General features: G+C 44.7%; 7 protein-coding genes across 7 annotated transcripts; 6 read left to right on the forward strand and 1 right to left on the reverse strand.

Moving 5' to 3' along the window:
- Positions 1-76: 76 nt before the first annotated feature.
- Positions 77-3,340, reverse strand: SERLADRAFT_358241 (uncharacterized protein; the record flags this gene model as incomplete). The annotated part of the gene is made up of 10 exons (XM_007323099.1): positions 77-730; positions 795-1,046; positions 1,097-1,328; positions 1,376-1,557; positions 1,610-1,856; positions 1,907-1,953; positions 2,002-2,084; positions 2,136-2,270; positions 2,329-3,027; positions 3,079-3,340. 10 exons carry the CDS (start codon positions 3,316-3,318, stop codon positions 304-306), a joined length of 2,544 nt encoding a protein of 847 aa, XP_007323161.1.
- Positions 3,341-4,479: 1,139 nt separating this feature from the next.
- On the forward strand, positions 4,480-6,410 carry SERLADRAFT_477980 (uncharacterized protein; the record flags this gene model as incomplete). Its single annotated transcript, XM_007323100.1, has 9 exons — positions 4,480-4,577; positions 4,630-4,658; positions 4,766-4,836; positions 4,885-4,909; positions 4,966-5,133; positions 5,192-5,214; positions 5,270-5,387; positions 5,443-5,690; positions 5,742-6,410. The coding sequence occupies 7 exons, from the start codon at positions 4,787-4,789 to the stop codon at positions 6,070-6,072; spliced, it is 963 nt and encodes a 320-aa protein (XP_007323162.1).
- Positions 6,411-9,204: 2,794 nt separating this feature from the next.
- On the forward strand, positions 9,205-9,902 carry SERLADRAFT_442552 (uncharacterized protein; the record flags this gene model as incomplete). Its single annotated transcript, XM_007323101.1, has 3 exons — positions 9,205-9,300; positions 9,358-9,804; positions 9,858-9,902. 3 exons carry the CDS (start codon positions 9,205-9,207, stop codon positions 9,900-9,902), a joined length of 588 nt encoding a protein of 195 aa, XP_007323163.1.
- An 864-nt stretch (positions 9,903-10,766) lies between these two features.
- On the forward strand, positions 10,767-11,927 carry SERLADRAFT_373814 (uncharacterized protein; the record flags this gene model as incomplete). The annotated part of the gene is made up of 4 exons (XM_007323102.1): positions 10,767-10,837; positions 10,892-11,096; positions 11,147-11,314; positions 11,916-11,927. 4 exons carry the CDS (start codon positions 10,767-10,769, stop codon positions 11,925-11,927), a joined length of 456 nt encoding a protein of 151 aa, XP_007323164.1.
- Positions 11,928-13,332: 1,405 nt separating this feature from the next.
- Positions 13,333-14,110, forward strand: SERLADRAFT_442553 (uncharacterized protein; the record flags this gene model as incomplete). The annotated part of the gene is made up of 3 exons (XM_007323103.1): positions 13,333-13,472; positions 13,521-13,719; positions 13,772-14,110. 3 exons carry the CDS (start codon positions 13,333-13,335, stop codon positions 14,108-14,110), a joined length of 678 nt encoding a protein of 225 aa, XP_007323165.1.
- Positions 14,111-16,872: 2,762 nt separating this feature from the next.
- SERLADRAFT_477982 (uncharacterized protein) lies at positions 16,873-17,515 on the forward strand (the record flags this gene model as incomplete). The annotated part of the gene is made up of 4 exons (XM_007323104.1): positions 16,873-16,919; positions 16,971-17,021; positions 17,077-17,185; positions 17,238-17,515. Coding segments are annotated over 4 exons (459 nt in total), but the record flags the coding sequence as incomplete, so codon positions are not given.
- A 53-nt stretch (positions 17,516-17,568) lies between these two features.
- SERLADRAFT_477985 (uncharacterized protein) lies at positions 17,569-19,156 on the forward strand (the record flags this gene model as incomplete). Its single annotated transcript, XM_007323105.1, has 2 exons — positions 17,569-18,546; positions 18,597-19,156. 2 exons carry the CDS (start codon positions 17,573-17,575, stop codon positions 18,940-18,942), a joined length of 1,320 nt encoding a protein of 439 aa, XP_007323167.1.
- Between the last annotated feature and the right edge of the window lie 3,441 nt (positions 19,157-22,597).

Genomic DNA, 22,597 nt, shown 5'->3' on the forward strand with positions numbered 1-22,597 from the left:
ATGAACTTTACAGATCAAGTGTTACGAACAGTCGACAGAGGGCAGAAGAAATAAAATGTGCGAATTGCTGTTATGGCTTGTGCCAAGGTGTCAGAGGCGCGAATACTTAGTATATTGTCAAGCAGCAGCAAATACGGCAACTATCGAAACGCGGCTGTGGGTTATGCGACTATCAACTTACAGTATAGTTATACGTGCGGATAGGGCAGCACTAAAGCATTGCTTTCATACACGACAGACATATTTAAACAGAGACATTTAACATCGTTGCTTCCCTAGTAGAGCAATATTAGGAACCTCGTATTATAGCTCGTCGTGCCCTGGCGTTGGCTGAGGCTTCTCTCCACTCTCTTCCGCTTTCGTGGACGCTGTCTTCTTTACCTTCGCCGGTTTTCTCTTCACCAATCTTTGCAAATGCTGCTCTAGTATTCTCGCCCTTGACTTCATCTCCGATGTGGAAATTACAGGGTCATCGTACATCTTCACCGACTTTTGCTTTTCCACCCACTGGTGTAGCCATGTCTCGTGCTCTTTCAATGCTGTTTCTAGCGCATCCAGTTCCTCTAGCGTCCACTTAGACTGAATGCCAGCCTTGGCTTCTGCAGTAAGGTTGTCTCTTGCTTCCGTTAGGAACAGTCGCGTGCTCCAATTCCACATCTGAGAGTTATTTAGTGCTCGAGGGAACGCCTCGATTTCTTGATATCGGTGAATAATGGGCTTCTCTAACGTCCTATTTCGATGGCAAGATGTGATATGAAGGGAATGAATGTTCAGGTTCAAGAAAAAAAACTTACTCGAGAGCATTGTGCTTCTCCCGAAGCTGCGACGTCTCAGCGTCATCGCCTTCGCTATGTAGCCACGTGATAGTTTCTGATAACTTTTCGGAAATAGCTTTCCTTTCAGATTGTTTTGAGCATTTTTTGAAGGGGGTATCGGGTATCTCGTCGTCCAGAAGATCCCGTACTCGGTATAAATAACCCTCTAAACTATTTCTCGCCTCTTCCCTTCGCAATTTGCCCATCTCTTGATAATCCATGTTTCTTAATCTAGGAGAATATGGTCAGAGCTGATAATTGCTGACTGCCACCCTTCGTACCTATCACGGGCAGCTTTCTTCTCGAGAACAGTCATGGGCGGCATGGATGACAGGTTAACGGTGACGTTCAGAGTAATTGTGCTTAAATCTTTCAGCGATGGCTGCTTCTCCTTCTTCGAATCAGGCGCCGATGTCGAAGCAGGGGTAGGCGTTTCTGCGGGAGGCGACATTATTGAAGAAGAGCCCACCTCAGACGTGGATGTCCCTCCACCAAAAAGGCTTTTCAGTTTACCTGTGCGAATTGGATGACAGAGAAAGATGGATGATTAGTATACATACCAGTAATTGAATCGTCCTTGAGTTCTCCGTAGGCGAATGCCTCCTTGACCGAAATGAAACCAGAATCCGATAATGAAATTACAGCCTTGATGACAGGGTCTGCTGCTCCTCGTTCAGTGAGATCCGCTATGGCCTCACTCACCCCACTTATTTGAGCCTCTAAGATGTCTCTAGGGAGTCCGCTAAAGAATAGCATTGAGACCGATAATTCCAGGCCATTTGGGAGGTACGCACGGTAGAATCGATTTTTTATAATCTAACCAAATTGAAAAATCCTCCTGACGTTTGAAAGTCAACGTCTTTTTGGTACCGTACTTAGAGCCCGAGGGGAATAAAAGTGTACTGATAGTACGTGGACGAGCAGAAGACGATGGAGAAGTGGCGAAATACGAAGCTTGAACATCGTGTGTTGAAATGTCCGAAACTCTGATATCCTTGGTTTTGAATTGCATGCTCAGACTTGCACCATGCAACGCAGCACCTAACGGTATGGATAAGCGGTCTGCCACACGTCAGATGCTCTTGACTTACCCAGTACCACCGCCTCGTCTGCATTTACGTTCAAAGCTATTTTGTCCCTGTGACTTATCAGAACACACATTACATATGTGACATGTCAAACTCACTCTCCGACGGCCTCCTTAACTGCTGTTTGTATCATAGGTGTACGAGAACTTCCTCCCGTTAAAATCACAGATGTGATATTGTTCTATAAGCCTTTCAGTGAAACAGCCATTCGAAAAAAAGATGGGCTACATACAAGAGTTAACCCTGCATCTGCCAACGCATCTCGAATGGGAAGAGCAAATCGACCCTGAAGATCTGAACATGCTTTCTCAAACTGAGCTCGCGTGATTTTGGCCTTAAAGTCGATATCGAACGCCAAACTCTCCACCTAGTACGATTGTGAATAAGCATCGTACTCACATTGAGCTGAGTGCGAAATATCTCACTGTCGATGTGGCATCAGTATTGGCACTCAAAATTGCCTTGACCCGTCCAGCTTCCTTCCACAGCTTGACCATGCCTCTCTTGTCGGTGCGAATATCTCGTTTATGCTTGCTCACAAAATTATCTATGAGAATTTCGCGTAATCTGCGATCCAGTTCAGTACCACCCGTGCGTCGATCATATCCGACTCCCAAGGCCGATATCTGTGTTCCGGTGGACTTGGACTTCGTGTCCCCTGTTGGGGTAAATGATACCACTGTGGCGCGAATGGAAGATGCGCCAGCGTCGTATATGACGTGGTATTCTGGAGCCGGAAAGGTACGCGTCATTGCATAATTGACAGCTACAGCTGTCCCGTCGTTTATCAGAGCCAATGTACGGAGTCCTGCGATTTCAACAGCATCGGCAACAGCGTCACGTTCACATTGAGAATAATAGGAAGGAACGGTGATGATGACATCCTGAACCTGTTCCTCCGCGACAGTCTCGGCCAAGTGTTTAACGTATGCTAGCTGCATTGCAATAAGTTCTTCAACACTCCATTCCGTTCCGTCGCTCTGTCGGAGTCCAATGGTGCTACGCGAAGTCTTGAATATATCTGCAGTGGATATGGAGGTAAAGTAAGACATTAAGTCTGCCCCATATGTAACACCCTGCAGATATTTGAGAGAAGAGAATGAATCTGAAGGGAAGCGGGATGCCTTGGAGACCACGTTAGCAGGTACGCTCAGACGAGGCTGTTAGAAGCTCACAATGTTAGATGCGTCTGTCCCAAACAGCCTGTCATCTTTCTTCCACGCAACGGTTGATTGTATCTTTCTTTTAGAATCCTTATTGAGCAAGACATCGAAAGGTATACCCGGTTTCATCAATGAAGCCTTGATCCAGTCGGAGCCATAGTCTATAGCAAGCACGGATGCGAGCGACGACTCAAAAACGGCAAGGAAAATAAGGCAAAGTGATATGAACCGATGGAAACCAAAGGAAAGCATGGTGGGTATCAAAGAGAGAAAAGGCTCAAGAGCATCTACTTGAATGAGTGTAGAATCACAACAGCTTACTGCAAACGTGGACTGTTTGGCGGACACGTCAAGAAAATATAGGGTTAGGGTTGCAACCACGCAAACACATGCAAATTGAACAACGACATTGATAATACAAAGTATGTATACAGTATTATATGCAACGTAGTCATTTCAACTCCGTACCATTACTGGTTCTTCTGAGGCCTGAGGAGAGGAACACATTCCATCCGAAAATACCATATCGCATGCAATCACATACATCCATCTAAGTCTTCCCGAAGCGTGGCTTTTGGCAAGTCGTGTGAGTAATTCCCCTGTAAACTGATTTTAAATGTCTCCCAAAAGTAGAACCACTTTACGGCCGCGAGGCATGCATCTTCGCCAGTGCCTACATACTTTCACTACCGTGCTCTCGACTGGTTTTAATATACGGTGTGCGTATGGCTCGTCTAGAAGAGGAACCTTGCATGTGGAAGAGTATTAGGTTGTACACTTCGGATTGCGTCGGCCGCAGATGAATCTGAGTCAGAGGTAGTATCTTAATCGATGAGCGAAGAATTTTGTTTTTGGTTGGACCAAGTATATGTATGATGCCATTGGTTTTGATTCGGGGTTAGCAGTAGATTGTATACTGATAAAATAATATGAGAAACACACTGACATGAAGTCAGCCCGATAAAGATGACCGAAGCCCCGTGACTGAATACAGACACTAGCATCGGGCTGATGAGCATATTATGCCGACGATGATGGATCAGACGTTTGGTGTCTGCAGCTCTGACGAAGAAAGACAGGATGCCTTTTGGGGATCAGCGCAGGAAAGTAACCGCATCACTCGCTGATTGCGATACTATTGCGATGTGATCTTTGAGCCGAGCGAAAGCCGACGACATCGAATCGATGCGAAATTTTGACACGCACGTTCGCATTGATAGTAGAGACCTTTTGTTAAGAAATACTGTCCTGGAGGTCCAAAGCTGCACAGGTGCAATCTGTCAATATGTAGACAGTGTACCAAGACTGTGACTGTGTCCGGGCCGCAGCCAACTCAAAGACTTTGACTGGTTCGGACGTCATGTCGGCAATGTGACGTCCTATGAGACAAATGAATCTCCGATAAGATTATCTATCGCCTCTCATATAAAGCCGCATCGAACAGTCAACTACTACCGCAATCTCCACCATCCTCTCCCATCCCACATCCCAATAGTATACTAACAAACATGGTGTGTATTTCGTCTCCGTATCCTTTATCGCTTCCTCAGCTTAGTTTACTAGGTTAAAGTCGGAATCAACGGGTACGTTTTGTTCTAAACGCAAAGATGGCCCTAATCCGATCAATATTTTCTCTTTTAGTTTTGGTGTGTATCATCACTTTATTGTACTTTCTAACGCACACCTAATAAACTAACAAGGTCGTATCGGCCGTATCGTGATGCGCAATGCCCTTCAAAACCAGGATATTGAGGTTGTTGCCGTGAACGAGTGAGTGTCTTCTCCTGTCCACAGAACTCGTACTCATATGCCATACAGCCCATTCATTGATCTCGAGTATATGGTTTGTGATTTGACTATATGTTATCGGTTGCCATCGTTCAAAATATTTTTGTCCAGGTTTACATGTTCAAGTATGATTCTGTTCATGGACGTTTCAATGGCGATGTCCACACCAAGGATGGGAAACTTTTTATCAACAACAAGCCCATCGTTGTTTTCAGCGAGAGAGATCCCGCCAATATTGCCTGGGGCTCCGTTGGCGCCGACTACATCGTCGAATCTACTGTACGCTATTTCCTCGAATCACATGATTGTTGTCCGGTATATTGATGAGCAAACCTAGGGTGTCTTCACTACCACTGACAAGTAAGCTCAGTCTAGCTCTCCTATAGAGCTTGTTGCCGATGACTCCTTTTTGTAGAGCCTCTGCCCACTTGAAGGGGGGTGCCAAGAAGGTCATCATCTCTGCTCCTTCCGCGGATGCACCTATGTTCGTCTGCGGCGTCAATCTCGATGCTTATGACTCGAAATATACCGTTGTATGTGTTTGAGCTCCTCACCCTCACCTTATTTCACTCTCATATCACCTCCTAGATTTCAAACGCATCATGCACGACCAATTGCCTTGCTCCTCTTGCCAAAGTCATCAACGACAAATTTGGTATTGTCGAGGGTCTCATGACTACAGTACACGCGACCACAGCAACGCAGAAGACGGTGGATGGTCCTTCAAACAAGGACTGGCGCGGAGGCCGTGCTGTCAACAACAACATCATCCCTTCGTCGACTGGCGCTGCTAAAGCCGTTGGTAAAGTTATCCCTAGCTTGAACGGCAAACTCACGTAAGTGGATGTCTCAACTGCAATATCCTGACTTCACTAATGGTACAATAGAGGAATGTCCTTCCGCGTACCTACTCTTGATGTCTCCGTCGTGGATCTCGTTGTCCGTTTGGAGAAACCCGCATCCTATGACGACATTAAGGCTGCGATTAAGGAGGCCTCAGAAGGCCCTCTGAAAGGTATCATGGCCTATACAGAGGAGAGCGTCGTCTCCACCGATTTCCTCGGCCATAGTGCATCTTCAATTTTTGATGCCACTGCTGGAATTCAGCTCAACAAGAACTTTGTCAAACTAATCTCCTGGTACGACAACGAATGGGGATACTCCAAGCGCGTGTGTGATCTGCTCGTGTTTGCTGCCAAAAAGGATGCCGGCCTGTAAATACTGATAGCAAAATTGTGATGGGTGTAGAAGACGACATTTTATTGTACTTGTTTGATCGTATGTGTACGTTTCATGTACTTGGGGAAAGAGCTTCACTGGTGATGTTTTGTTTTAACTGCTGTCTTTACTATAGAAAATCGGGCAGCGGTTTATGATAACTTATAGATTGCTTTTTGAATGTACGACCCAGAACTTGTACAGCGATGAACTTATTATACAACAATTCACCTCCACCTGAAATTGTGTTTCGACAGGACGGTCACTGATGTCTCATCAACGACTCATCAACGACTGGTTATATTTGATAGCACATAAAATTAACTACTTCACCAACATTGTTACCACTGCGGGGGGAAAAAAAAGCTCAGAAATTGATGTAATAAATCGATTATGATACATGCAAGGACCTGAGAAATATGATAAAGAAACAAAAAACATATTGCGTTTGTTATCCGTTGACTCTGGTCAAAGGTTTAAAGGGAAATCAAAGAACGTGACCGTCTGACCATGCCATGTGACTTGGCCGCTTTCTCCCAGGTTAGGGTTACATATATATGTCACGTGCTGTAAAATAAAAGTTGTTGTGTCCATTTTCAGCAAACTTCTTCAGTCTCCTACCCACCCTCTATTTCGAGAGAAGAGGGATTTATCCTAGTGCTTTGATGTTGAGATGATATACGAAAATAAAATAAAAATAAAACACATCACATGACTCGAAAATTTGAACGTCCCTCGCTCTCTCTCCACAACGGCTGGAACATAACATCAGTAAACAATGGTTTGCCACAGTGACGGCGACGGGGATGATGACAGCGGACTCCCAATAAAATATGAATATAGAAAAAGAATTGATTATATCATCATCTACTACATTCGGACATATACGCCTCAAGGTTGGACATTTGATGACCACACAGAGCCGACTAGGTCTATATTGTTCCTTGAGTTTTTGACTGCGTAGTGAAGGACTGCTCACTATATTGTTCACAATGCTCTCCAAATCTAACCCCTCCATTTGCGCCCAGTATTCCTCTGGCCATTGTGACATCCTCATCCTGTTTAGTCCCCCTTGAGCTACGTCTTGGATTTGAACTGTGTAACAACCAAGAGTTAGTTACTCTGGCGTACACAGAACACACTATAAGGAAGATGATGAGGGAGTGGTTACCCCTTGAGCTGCAGAGAGTTTGTTGGTATACAACAGGAGGACTGACTGAGGAGTCTCCTGGATCTATTAGGGTATATATACTACTACAGGGTTGTTTGTACATGTGTACTATACAGTTTTGATAGAGATAGTGGCTGATGATGTCATGGGGCCTAGCCTGCATGGCCAGCTCCACTGTGTGAGAGAGTTGTGTCTAAAATAAGAAGAAAGGCAACGTGGTGCGAGAAAGAGGAGTATGGACAAAAAGGGGGAAGTGCCGCGTGGCACCATGTGTGAAGGCTAAAGTACAAGGTTTAAAGCGGAGAATGAAAATAAAGGAAAGGTCCGAAAATTGTGTTATTGTAACAAACTGAGCAAGTCACCGACTTGAGACCATAACCTTGGTGCGAGGTCTTGAAATTTGGACGCCATGTCCCAAACGCAGAACTCCTCAATCAAGATCAATTGTTGAGTCGCTCAACCTAGTTGCCTGAAATAGAATAAACATTATATTTGAATATTGATCTGTATTACTTAAGAAAAGGTATTTTATTGGGAGTCCGTTGTCATCATCCCCATCACCATCACTGTGGCAAACCAATGTTTACTGATGTTATGTTCCAGCCATTGTGGAGAGAGAGCAAGGGATGGAGAAATCGGTCATAGCAAGGGAAATGGCGCTGCAGGCGGACTGGAAAAACTGCCAGGGCAGTTCCTGGTGAAATGGCAAGGGGGAGCCAGGGAAATCACTTTATGACGCCACATTTCTGGAGCCTTATTCCCTTACTTCCTGAACGTCAATCTTGAGCGCCAAACATCTACCTGACATCTACCCGACTGACACAATATTCTTGCTTCCCTTGCACTGTGCTTCGCTCCATAATTACATCACCTGTGCAGTTGCAGATCGTTCCTCAAGTTGCATCTGAGTCAATATAGTGTCCAACTTATTTGTAGTACTCACTAGTTCCTACGGTAATGACAAGTAAGCTTGTTCCAGCATCTTTCAAGTACCAGAATATAATAAACAGATCATATACATGGGTATTTTACCCATTGTCCCGTCCTCCTTGCAAACTATGAGCTTGAGAATCTTCGGTTTCTCCAGCATGAGCAGGCCTTGGACCGAAGAGTACTCAGCTGGGTATGTCCTAGGCTTGCCAATAATTATCCTCCCCTCAAGCTAGCTTTCAAGATTGACTGCAAAATCTCTTGTCACAGCTGCTTTTTGACCACTCGTGGAGATGTAGGCATGTATGAGGGCCCTGATACTCAGATCAACCCAGTTACTCCATGTTGGCTAGAGCCTTTAGCGAGTGAAGGCTTACATCTGGATCTATGGCAACATTTACTACACAGCCTTCGTGTTCTCGCACTTACAGCAGGGGAGAATACAATTGTTTCCGAGTTGGTTTCAAGGCCTCCAGAATATGCTACAGATATCCTACAAGTCTCTTGGAGGTTACATAATATAGATGGAGTAAGTCTCCGTATCTTTCCATCATCAATTTTCTCAACTGATATGTATTTGTACCAGTCTTTTTGTGCAAACAAACTACCAGTCTACAATTCTCATAGAACCCACAGTCCACCAGTCACACTTGCAGCAGTCCCCTTTTCAAGGCCAGTTTGAGTATCCTTTAGCCTTTGGGAGGGGCCAGGCGTTCATAATTGTAGGCTTATAGGTGCTCAGTTTCTATCTATAGTTGCACTGTAGTACGTTGGCACAAAGGTGAAACAGGTTCTTTTTTGTCTTACATATTTTATCTCGCTTTTCCCAATAATCAATGCTCATGTGGTAGTCATAACATTATTATAGTCTATCTACTAGTCTCTGTATAGTAGCTTGTATTTCGTATAAAAACTAACTTGAAAAAATTCACTGTGATAAAGCAAAGGTGGCCACATTTAAAATATGAAAAAATAAATAAATAGGAGGTGCGCACCAACATCTCTTATCATCCGTGACAGTCCTCTAAAACATGTCTGTATTTGAGCCTGCAGTTGTCAAGAGCCTCATCAAGAACTCGCTTCCTCAAAATGAAAAGGCTGTATTTGAGAATAAATGGAAAACAGCGGTCAGTATATGTGCCTAGGAAGAATATACGAAATAAAAACTGACCTACAAGTATCAGGTGCAGAAACGAGTGAAGACATGGACAGAGAATCGTCCCACTCTGTCCAGCAAAGCTCAAACAGCCCAGTTTGAATGGGCTGCGAACGTAGTCGAGTATGTTGACTATATCTACAAGGTGACAAAAGTCCATGGAAATAAGAAATTAGCAAGCACTACAGCCCCACAGAATGTGAAGATAGACATACCATTATATGGTCCTCAATTCATCCCTCCCACTTATTTTCACCTGGAAAAGCGTCAATTCCAGCCAACCATCAAGCCAGAATTAACATACCTCAAACCGCTTAATGTTATTCATCCGTCCTTTCACAAGAACCTTGAAAAATGTCCAGCATGTGGGGTGACTGATGGTGTGGCTTGGAGTGGCTGGACATCAACAGGGCTGAGAGATTTGCATGGGCTCCAAGTTGAGGAGACAGCCCTCGGATATCAACTGCGTTGTCAGGTGTGTAAAGAGCGAGCTGCTGATGGGACTGGCTATTGTTTTACTACAACTAGCTATGTTTACTGGGAGAAGTGGGAGTTCTGGGAAATACCGTGTAAGCCCAGGGAGTTTATTTCAAGGAAAGAAACCAGACTCATCTTTTTTTTTTTGGTATTAGACAATATCCCCATTTTTTTCAAGAGATGTGGGGTCACACGAGACCTCTATGACCTGATATTCAAACTTTGTCCATCAACTACATCAGGAGGACTTGCTGAGCACATCAAACGTGAGTACTCACCTCTGTTTCCTATGTCATGGGTTAATAAAATATGTTCAGAACTTCATCTTCTTCAGTATCATGGACGCATGTAGGATTACCTACAAAGTTACACGAAGTGACGCAGCCATGCAACGTACTTTGCACCATGTGGTGCTGTCGAGGCACTGTCTGCGCCACATGTCAGCAAAGCATATAATGACCGACCAATTACTGAGGACCTCATCACAGACATCTACCTTGCATCCATTGAACGCGGCTGACGGGCAGAAGGAAGACAGTATATGCAAACTCTCACAGGTCAGTGCATTCATCCATATTTAGTAGAATTTTGATGCTCACTAGTGATTCCATTCAATCAATCATGTGGCCCACTCTCTGTCAGGTGCTTGCCTATCCCTTGATAACATGTTCAAGTCGGCGAGTAAAGCAACTGTGGCTGATACAAGTGGGGGTAGAATAAATATGAAGCTGATGAAAGGAGGACTACTCAGTATAATAAACAAGCGAAACGAGATTGTAAGCTGGGTAAGTTTTAAAACTCGCTTCTATTATCTTTTGTTTATCAATATTGTGACCGCATAGAGACTCTGTCTGCCTCAAGCCAGTGCCAAAATTCAAGAAACATTAGATGGTCTGAAGCTTTGGCATAAGAAGTTAGGTGCTGACCTACCAGAGATGATTGTGGCAGACAACTGCTGCCATGTTCGGGCATATAAACGCGCCCATGCCTAGCACACAGGTTGTTCTTGATGTTTTCTACTTTATGATGAGGTAAGTTAGACAATTCTGTGTGCCAATTCCAGGACTTCTTCTCACCACTAATAGGTACCTGGCAGCTATTGTTAATGGGATGGAGAATACACATCGCTCAGCTGTTGCGAGCAATATCAGTGAAGCGATCTTCAAAACACCATCAACTGAAGGCAAAAGTGCTGAATACCGCAGTAAATATGAGCAGGAGGCTTACCTCCAAAATATGTTTGAGAAATGGTCTAGGAAAGGAGGAGTCTGGTCAGCGGCTGCCACAAAGGTAGGTTTAACAATATATTTAGCACTCATGCTCACATGTTTTCACACCAGGTTCATGCTGATCAACTGGCCCATGTGAAAAAAGGTTGCCTGTCAAGAACTCGTCAAGACCTTCGATCTGATGGCAGCCACATTGAAGGGTCACATAAGGGCTGGAACTCCCTTATGCGCTCATTCCCAAGTGGCATAGAGATATTCACAGCCCTGTGCCATGACTTTGTCTATCACCGTAACATTTGCATCAGCATCAACTCGGGAAGCACAACTCCCTTCATCAAGTCTACCTATGGAAGCCACCACCTTCGGCGCTGTCGATGATGAGAACTGTTGTTAGAAAACCACACACAAAACAAACTAACACACAATCCTCCCAGATTCCACGGAACTTGTTTATGGGCTTTGCCTCCTAGAACAGTGGAGTGGTCTGGTTGTTCGTGGGGTGGTACGTATAAAGATCCTTCAAAGTAAAACCCAGAGGTGTATGAGTGTGGGTTTTGAGGAGGAGGGATAGTTGAATTTATAGGAAGATAGGTGCTTTGTGGCGAGTATAGACGAGCACTACCTTGCTAATGGTAGCACAAGGTAGGTTTGAGAACGACGAGGATGACGAGGTGACGAGGTTCCCAGTGATAGCAGGCTCCTGACGCACAAACTGTAGTGCTCAGAAGGACTCTAATCGAAAGGGATGACAATGACTTCAAAAGTGGGAAGTGTTGTGACCACACTGGATCACAAGTAGCAGAGTAGTGAACTTGAGAGTAGAGAAGAAGTCTGGATTGGATTTCTTGTTGTTGTTTTTTTTTTACAAGGTAAAATACAGGGGTTTATATAGTAAAAGAAAAGTAGGCTATGCACAGTATAGCTGTGCAAAAAGAATGAGAAAGAATATGAAGGAAGGAATGTACGCTGACGAATCCTGTGTAGGTAGTACAGGATAAGATTGTCAAAAAAAGGAAAAGAAAGGAATAGAACAATAAATGCTGTGAGTAATGTCACAGGTTTGTACAGCCATAAAGTAAAGTCCAATAGCAAAAGGAGAGCAGGAAAATCATGATGTCATGGGAAGATGCAGTAAAAAAAGGGCAAGGCAAAACACTATCAGTATCAACACAGTTCCTTTATTGTCAGTCAGGCATTCTAAAAAAATATGTGTCCATAAAAATGATTCAAAAATCAAAAATAATCGCACTGTAAATGAATGTTCTGCTGAAGAAAAAGAAACTGGAGCCACCGGTCCACCACCTAGTCCAAATCTGACAGTTCCATGGCCTTACCAATGGACTGGTTGTGTTGGACCACCTGATCAAACGAGGGAGGGAGAGGAGTAGTTCCAATTTGGAACAAGTGAGTCCCAGGCAGTGTGTGGTAGGTGTAGCTGTAGCGAAGACAATGGACAAATGATAAGTGTACCCAAGTGAATGGGACAGCGATGAACATGGGCGACGCAAGGGGATGAACCTTCTCCAGCTCAACAATTACCCACCCACACTCCAACCAGGCAAGACGAGCGACCGATGTTTTGATAGTATATGATGGTAGATCGACGTCATGAAGATGGACCTGTTGCCCTATTTGGACCGGCCGCCGGGGCTTTGCTGATATCAGCAGTGGCACGTGGTAGTCAACGGATCGGCGACGGAAGCGGATAGGAAGTGGTGACATCAGAAATGGTGGGGGTGCGAATAAGATGAGGAGGAGGAGGGTGGAGGTGACAAACAAGTGGATTAGAATGGGGACCCAGAAATGACCGTCAGGTGAGAATAAAAAGGAGAGGAAGGGGCCCATGGTGGGGCTAGGCAAAGGAAGGGGAGTAAGGGAAACGACAAAAAGCGAGGGCGCAATGCAATGTGTAGCCAGTGGCGACGCGAAAATTTGCCGAAATGCCGAAATGCGGAAAGTACCGAATGGAAAAGCAAAGGTGAGCGTGACTGGATTGCCTAATAGAGGTGGTGCTGATCAGCCACAAGTTCAAAAAGGGCAATATTAATTACTATTCCACGTGGCACTGTGCCTGTGTGGCGCAAAGGCGAGTCTTTTTGAATATTCGCTTCGTTATTGACACCTGTCCATGCTACCAATCAACTTTGGTGCATGACAGCGCATTAGCAGCATAGCCAACCAATGGAACACATTGGTTGCCAAAGAGCCGACAACCAGCATCACACACCTATGGCCGGTTCTCCCCCACCATTGAGTGTAACAAAGTATTTGGCCTGGTCCACTCACCCCATTTTACAATGTTTGGTGGTCTCTTATCAATCAAAGAAGAGGAAGATCCTGGGGCTGATAACCCCCAGGACCTCCTTGATATGACTTGTAGCAGTGACATTGAGCCGGCATCAATTCTTCAAGACTTGAACATTGATCCCACTCTTCTGTTGGCACCCCAATCTCCAGCTTAACGTGGTCCAGTCCCATCTGGCAGCCAAGCAGCATCTCGCCAAGCAGTGTCTCCAGTTGCATCAAGTTCGGAATTTCCCTCAGTACATGCCAAGCGAAAACTTGTCCATGACCTGACTTGTGAAGAGACACCAGCCAAACTTGAAGGGCCTATGCAAAAGGAGGCACGACTCACTACTGTGTCACAGGACTTGGAAGGAGAGCACACACTTGCTGTATCAAAGGTATGTCAATGGAAAACTCTTTGGCAGTGTATATAAACTCATAGTTCCCCAGCAACGAGTGTCTGGTTCAGGTTCAACAGCTATTCAAAGTTTTTTCACGTCCCACAAGCCGCTCGCTGACTCAACTTCCATCAAAGTTCAAACTGGGTCTCTGACAGTGCCAACTGCAGCAACAGCTAGTGCCAGCTCACTTCATACTGTATTGCCTACTAACAACAAGCAGGGGCTGACACGGTCCCAGCAATTATTTCATATTTGCAGTGGCATTGACCCTTGGTCCCTCAATATCTCATCTGATGCCGAGTTCTACCTTTTCATGGATATGAGGTTAGAGTACAAATGGACAACATTCGGCATGAATTCACACAAATGGGTTCAAGCTACTGACTAGTACAACACAAGGCTACAACAAAAACTTCAACATAAGGGCCCAATAGTCAAGAAGAGCCCACAAGCACTGTTGGACAAGCTGTTATGATAACACAATTTTCGGACCTTTCCTTTATTTTCATTCTCCGCTTTAACCTTGTACTTTAGCCTTCACACATGGTGCCACGCGGCACTTCCCCCTTTTTGTCCATACTCCTCTTTCTCGCACCACGTTGCCTTTCTTCTTATTTTAGACACAACTCTCTCACACAGTGGAGCTGGCCATGCGGGCTAGGCCCCATGACATCATCAGCCACTGTCTCTATCAACTGTATAGTACACATGTACAAACAACCCTGTAGTAGTATATATACCCCAATAGATCCAGGAGACTCCTTAGCGAGTCCTCCTGTTGTATACCAATAAACTCTCTGCAGCCTAAGGGGTAACCACTCCCTCTTCATTTTCTTTATAGTGAGGTTCTGTGTGTGCCAGAGTAACTAACTCTTGGTTGTTACACAAGCTCGGTGAGATGGAGGGCCATATCATTGAGAGGGTAAAGTCAAACAACTTTGCATGTAAGTGTCTCTTTGTAATTAATACCGACCTGAAAATCCATCTTAAGGATGGGTTTGATACTATATGGCGAAAAAAACGGAAAATCCATCTTAAGGATGGATATGATACTATATGGCGAAAAAAATGGAAAGTCCTTCCAAAAGGAAAGGATAGTCTACATATACTAATTACTATTGACAGCTAAAAGTGGACGTGAAGCTTTCTGGAGGAAGCACTGTCTTGCTATCTCACTTGTTAAGGCCGACACAAATAAGAAACATGTAAGTAACAAGTAAGACATCCTTGGTGTGTGTGTAACTACTAACTGTTATTATAGCGCAAGACTCAAGTTTGCAGCCGGTGTCCTACCATTAAGTTCCCTGGATCAACAGGCTCGGCATGCCACCACAAGAAGAAACATTGCTCTGACGGAGTCCCTGTGACCATCAGCGAGCCAGCTTCAGATCTCCCACCCTGGCCTCAACCTCAAGGGATCTTCGTCAATGGGACACACTTTCATCCCCACACCTTCTTGTCGAAAATTTGAGAAATGTACAAATGTGTGGTGATCCAGCACACTGATGGGGCCAACCTTGCAATGGAGTACAATTTTACGGATCAACTGTCTCTGTCAGACTTAAGTGGGTTTCTTTTAGTGGGGGTTGTTTAGGTTTTATACACCAGTTAAATTGCAAGATCATTATATTTCACTGTTTCATATAATTACGTTCGTTGTTTATTTACTGGGACCAACCCTTTCCCCCCTCTCTCCCTATCTGCCTCCCTATATGCCGCTTTTTCTCTTTCTCTTGTGCCTCTTTCTCGTTATCTTCTCGTCGTCTCTATGTCCCATGGTCTCTTTCTCATCATCTATGCCTTCTTTCTTTCTTCACTATGTCTCGTGTGTCCCTGCCGATTCGATTTGTTGTCATTTTCAAATGCCTGTGTTCCTGTAGTGTGCCAATGAATTATTCGTTTGCCGGTGAAATGAGAGAAAAAGGACTTACCGACTCGAAATCTTGAATTCGGAAGTTCGAACTTAAAGAAAAAATCAATCGGTCAGAGGTCATGTGACAAACGGTCTGTCAATCGGTAAATCGGTCACTCACAGAACGGTCGACCGATTTAAGGTTTCCCTTGGAATGGCGGGGTTGCCCCTTGGGAAAAGGTATTTTATTGGGAGTCCGCTGTCATCATCCCCGTCACCGTCACTGTGGCAAACCATTGTTTACTGATGTTATGTTCCAGCCGTTGTGGAGAGAGAGCGAGGGACGTTCAAATTTTCGAGTCATGTGATGTGTTTTATTTTAATTTTATTTTCGTATATCATCTCAACATCAAAGCACTAGGATAAATCCCTCCTCTCTCAAAATAGAGGGTGGGTAGGAGACTGAAATTTCTTGCACTTCCCCTCAGCAAACATTGAGTTTAGTTAGTAACTGTCCAGCGCAAACTCTTAGTCTCAATAATAGTTCCTTTGCAGATTGATATCCTCAACAGAGCTACATCCAAGTCTAAATCTGGCTCAGAACGCAGTCGCTGTCCTGGATGCGTACATCATCATTAACTTTACCTCTCGGTCTCATCAACCTCACACTTCTTCGCGCAAGCACTCGACCTTGCACGTGCGGAAGGTACAGGATTAGATATGTGCCAGGACTGGCGCTGTTCACGCGCAAAATGCATGCTTTGGCAGTTGCACCCAGTACAAACTTGCCGATGCATAGGACTCAGAGCTTTAGTATGGAGTTGGAGGACAGAGTGCAAGCATTTCAAAATACAAGCATCACAGAGGTATCTCTGTCTTACCTTTCAATATGTGCATGCAGCTCTGACGACAACGCATACAGGCATCTTTCCTTGACCTTCCGGGAATACCAGAAGATGAGCTACTGACAATATATGAAGACCTTTTGGCATTCCAACCTTTTCAAACCACTGTCCCAGAGGCGTTGGATTCTCTCTCCCGGGAGGAAGAAGATCTCTCAACGATATCGGCAATCAATCAAAGACTTCAAGTTATCGACGTAGCAAATGTACGCTCGGGCTCTGAAGAAGTCTCACTCTCTCACCATCTCAGCAACCGTAGATCGGAGCCATCAAATATCCACAAAAGGGTATTAGGTCAGGTACACGCCGTACTGAACCGACTGGACTCCGTGCGTGTGTCTGCATACGCGTCTCTTGATAAAAAATCAGGCAAGATGCCGAAGGAAAGAGTGTCCATCAGCATCCTATCAAAGACGGAATGGATGGCGCTTGTCAGAGTTTGTGTGCGTGTCTCCTCTTCAAATACGGACGTAAATGAAACTGATACAGTGTAGATCCGTGAACAAGATAGCGCTTCTGCTGAAGCAGCTATTCATCTGATGAAGGTGTGTTTATACTAAGTCAGAGAACAGAGACCGAAGGACTAATACGATCACGAAGCGGTCGGGGTTTCTTCCGCCTGAGGAAACTGTCAACAGTGTTCTCGAATACTATGCGAACAACGCCAATATTTCAGGTGTAGAGACTTTCATTTCCAAAATGTTAACAGGTTAATCGGGAGTTCTCTCGTTATCACGATGGCCGCTAAAATGAAAACCTAGGTACTCCTACGGAGAAACAACGGGATTTGCATGTCAAAGCTCACCTCAAATCAACACCTTCTGGTACCATCCCGGCCTCTGCGCTATCTGTCATTCACAGATACGAAGAGCGGTCTCTGGATGCTCCGATCACAACATACACCCGTGTCATCACTTCATTATTTTCATGTCACTCGTCTATAGGAAACGCACAAGCGTGGGATCTATTTGTACATATGCGCTATGTTGCGCACCCCACGCCCGATGCTCTCTTGTACACGCTTATGATCCGTGCGTGCGCTTCATCAGTACGAATATTATCTGAACCAGAACGTGCGCTCGATTTGTGGACGGAAATGACTGTTGATCACTCCATACAGCCTTCAGTGGGGGCATATAATGCCGTCATCTTGGTGTGTGCACGTTCTGGACAGAAGAAATATGTACACGAGGCATTCAGACTAGCCAAAGAAATGCTCGACTCAAATCGCGATGCCAGGGGACACTGCGCGTATCCGCCAGACAGACAAACCTTCATCGCATTGCTGGAAGGTGCTAAAAGAATCGGGGATTTGGGGAGGACGAGGTGGATTTTAGCGGAATTGGTGAACGGCAGGAGTGATCCATGGTACACGGGAGACAGTGGGCGTCAAGACCTCATTATCAATGAAGAGATAATGATGCATATATTTCACGCTTACGCCGCATACAAACCACCATTCAAACGGGGGGCATTGAGGTTTGTCAGTGAGCGGCCAGAGGCAGCTATAGGAAAAGGACAACAATCACAGGAAACGGACTCACATCCTGGGCCTTCCTCTGGAACACCCTTAGGCCCAGGCGACTTACCAATCGAAATGGAAGCGTCGACCTTCTCGCACATACCTCCTCAGACTTCAACCGAGGTAGTCGCCGAGGCAAAGGCACTCTTTGGCTACATAAAGCGAGACTTACTGCCTAATGTCCCTCGAGAGCTTCATCCTGACACCTTCGACCCCGTTCAGAAGAAGTTTGAAGGAGTACAATTGACTCCGCGACTGTTAAATGCGTACTTATCAGTTTATTACGCGCACTCTGGGATAGTATCGTCTCACCAGCTGTTCAAAACCATATTCCCTGAGCTATGCGTAGAGAAGAATGCACAGTCGTATGTCGAGGCCATGGAAAGGTGTGCAATGTCGAAGAAACATGAAAGGGACTTGGCCTTTCCTTTTGCAGAGGAGGTATGGCGAGAATGGCAGTCTACAGAGTTCGATGGTGCACACAGGCAGCGATATGGTGCTCGAATGGCTGAGAGAGCGCACAGTGCAAAGATTCGCACATTGACTCTGTAAGTCTGTTGATGTTAATCGTTGTTTAAAAGGCTAATAATTTCGACAGCCTAGGCGATCTTGACCGTGCCTTGACCGCGGTAAAAACATTCGTTCGTGATTATCCCCCATCAGCTGTGCGTTGTGCAGCTCCAAAGCTCTCAATGCGATCGACTCGAACAATGCTCAATGCACCCCGACCACTGGTTCGGGCTACCTCTTCTGTCGAAGTACCAGACGATACTGTACCACCTTTGCTCACTTTCACGGACCTTGAAATTCTGCACCACCGGCTAGTCGCAGCAGGACGGCAAGGTGATATCGCTTATTTAAAGTACGTATGTAAGGCCTATGAAGGGGCCCTTAGGGTTCGCAGGAGAATGACTATGCACGCTGAACCTGGGCCAGACTCCTAGGGATAACTGGTCTGTTTTTACTCCTTGATAAATTACCTGCTGCTTTACATCATGCTTGCTTGTTCACAATGGTTATGAAAGTCTCGTCTCATCGATATACTAGTACAGTCGGACTACTATATAATGGATGTACTTATCCACACTTGACAGTGAGGAGAATTTTATTGGACCAAAATGTCTTTGAAATGGCTTAGAATATATAATATTTAGTTGACATTTTAAGTGCTCAAAACTATGAATTTTACCTGTTTTGTAAATGCATTGACACATTAGACCCAGCCAAAAATGACAAAATTCCCATAGATGCCTATCATTGGGTGACTTTCCACTAGGCTTGTACAGTGACTCCAAAAACTGTTGCAATGTTTGGCCTAAACACGGTGCGCTTTGCACACCGCCAACAGGTGTGGAAAGATCGCTTAGCTTTAGTAGGGTCGACAAAAGTACTTGGTCTTGGCTACAAAATGGTTCCTAGGTCATGTGATTTGGCCCAGCGGCTGTGAAGATATGTCCATTTCAAAACAGCAATACCATTGCAACAGTCTTTTCACTTTAGGTATCAAGGGAGATATCTAGGGAATATCAGTACTTGGTATAGCCTCCTTTTGTAACAACCAAGTGTTTATATACTCTGGCGCACAACTCAAACAAGCAGTAGTGAAGTGAGTGGGAGTGGTTACCCCTTATGATAGGACCAAGTTAGTTGTGGGTAAACAACAGGAGGACTCGCTGAGGAGTCTCCTTGATTTATTGGGTTTATATACATCTACAGACTATTTGTACATGTGTACTACATAGTTGATGAAGGCAGCGGCTGATGATTTTATAGGGCACAGCCCATGTGACCAGCTCCACTGTGTGAGAGACTTATAGCTAAGAATTAAAAAAAGCAGTGCAGTGGGAGAAAGTGGAGTTTGAACGAAAAAATGGAAAGTGCCGCATGGCACAGTGTGTGAAAACTACAAAAGAAAGTTTAAGTGGAGAATGAAATTTAAAGGTCTGAAAATTGTGTATCGTAACACTACCCCCCTTCTAAGGCTTGACTTCCAGGCTCGACCAAGTACTGGAGGTAGTAGTTAGATTTTCGGGCAGAGGTTGAAAAAGGGAATTTCAAAGGGTTGAATCCATGCCTCTAAGCTTCCTAGGAGCTGAGGGATTCTTAGAATAATATTCTCGAACAGCATTGCGGGAATTGTTCAGATGGGCTTCTGGTTCCCACGTTCTGTCCTCGTCTCCATAGCCCTTCCATAGGACTAGGAACTCTAATTTTCCACGCTTCAAGTGTGCATCCACCACCCGTTTGACTTCATATTCTTCTTCACCTTCCTGGGTGACTAAAACCAGTCCAGGCTGTTCTATGCGCTGTCCTGGCAGTAGCCCTTTGTAGGGTTTTACACGGCTGATGTTGACCGTGGGTACTACCCTCATTCATCTTGGGAGTTCCAGCTCCACCACATTGGGTTTGACTTCCTTAATTCGGTAAGGACTGATCCACTTCTTGGTCAGTTTTCTAGACTGCTGATCTTTTAATTTTAAATGGTTGGTATCTTACCAAACCAGGTCGCCGACCTTGTAATCAGGGGCCTTAGAGCATCTACGCTCTTCCCTGTCTTTCATCTGCTCTACAGTTTTAAATAGCACCTTGCGTGTTTTGTCTAAGACAGACTTTATGTCTTTGACCATGCTCCTAGCAGGCTTGTTCTTGCTTTTGCCAGGTTCTACATCCATTCTGGGGAGGTATGACTATGTAATCTTGAATGGTGCTTTCCCTGTAGCCGACAACTGTTTGACATTATATGAGAACTGGGCTATCTTAAGCCACTTGGCCCAATCTGTCTGCCTGTCATTAATAAATATACGGAGCTATTGTTTCAATTCTTGATTGAGCCTCTCCATTTGTCCATCAGTCTGCGGATGGAACACTGTTGATAATTTAGGTTTGATGCCCAGCATCCGGCACAATTTTTTTTGTGAATTCACTAGCAAATTGGGGCCCCCTATCGGACATAACCGTTTCTGGTAACCCATGGATAGACCATACAAAATCTTTAAATAATTCTGCCATACCCACGGCTGTAATAGTTTTATTTGTGGGAATAAATACCACTTCTTTGGAGAAGCGATCCACTACCACCATTACTGAATCATACCCATTTGACATGGGCAGATCCATTGTGAAGTCAACCAATATATTCTGCCAAGGACTAACTGGTATTGGATTTGGCATAAGTTTGCTGGCCAGCAGTTGATGCGAGTTCTTTGCCATGGCACATCTTAGACAGAATTTTATGTATTCCTGTACATCTTTGACCATGCCAGGCCACATGTAGTTTCTGGAGATCGACTCCATTGTTTGTTGCCATCCAGGGTGCCCAGGAGTGTCATCATGTCTATCTATTGTCTTGATCCTTGCAGATTCAGGCACATAGATTTTATAATGGAAAAGCCCATCTTCCCATAAATAGTGTTCATTGTTGTTGTCATGCACCAAAGTTGATTGGCAGCATGGACAGGTGTCAAAAATGAAGCGAATATTCAAAAAGACTCGCCTTTGCGCCACACAGGCATAGTGCCACATGGAATAGTAATTAATATTGCCTTTTTCGAACTTGTGGCTGATCAGCACCACCTCTATTAGGCAATTCAGCTGCACTCACCTTTGCTTTTCCATTCAGTACTTTCGGCATTTTGGCATTTTGGCAAATTTTTGCATCCCCATTGGCTACACATTGCGCCCTTGCTTTTGTTGTTCTCCCTTACCTTTTTTTCTTTACTCAGTCCCACCATGGGACCCTTACTCTCTTATTTATTCTCACCCAATGGTTGCTTCTGGATCCCTATTCTGGTTCACCTCCTCGTCACCTCCACCCTCCTCCTCCTCATCTTCTTTGCTCCCCCACCATATCTGATGTCACCCCTTTCTATCTGTTTCTGTTGCCGGTCCATCGACCACCACATGCCACTGCTAATATCAGCAAAGCCCCGACGGCCGGTCCATCTTCATGACATCGATCTTTCATCATATACCATCAAAACATTGGTCACTCGTCTTGCCTGGTTGGAGTGTGGGTGGGTAGTTTTTGAGCTGGAGAAGGTTCATCCCCTTGCGTTACCTATGTACATCACTGTCCCATTCACTTGGGTACACTTATCTTTCATCCATCGTCTTTGCTACAGCTACACCTACCACACACTGCCTGGGACTCACTTGTTCCAAATTGGAACTACTCCCCTCCCTCCCCCGTTTGACCAGGTGGTCCAGTACAACCAGTCCATTGGTAAGGCCATGGAACCATCAGATTTGGACTAGGTGGTGGACTGGTGGCTCCAGTTTCTTTTTTTCAGCAGAACATTCATTTACAGTGCAATTATTTTGATTTTGAATCATTTTATGGACACATTTTTTTAGAATGCCTGACTGACAATAAACGAACTGTGTTGATACTGATATTTTTTTGCCTTCTTTTTTTTACCGCATCCTCTTATGACATCACAATTTTCTTGCTCTCTTTCTGTTATTGGACTTTATTTTATGGCTGTACAAACCTGTGACATTACTTACATAGCATTCATTGTTCTATCTCTTTCTTTTCCTTATTTTGACAATCTTATCTTGTACTACCTATGCAGGATTTGTCAGCCTACATTCCTTCCT

The sequence above is a fragment of the Serpula lacrymans genome, assembly GCF_000218685.1.
Source record: "Serpula lacrymans var. lacrymans S7.9 unplaced genomic scaffold SERLAscaffold_14, whole genome shotgun sequence".
NCBI lineage: Eukaryota > Fungi > Basidiomycota > Agaricomycetes > Boletales > Serpulaceae > Serpula > Serpula lacrymans.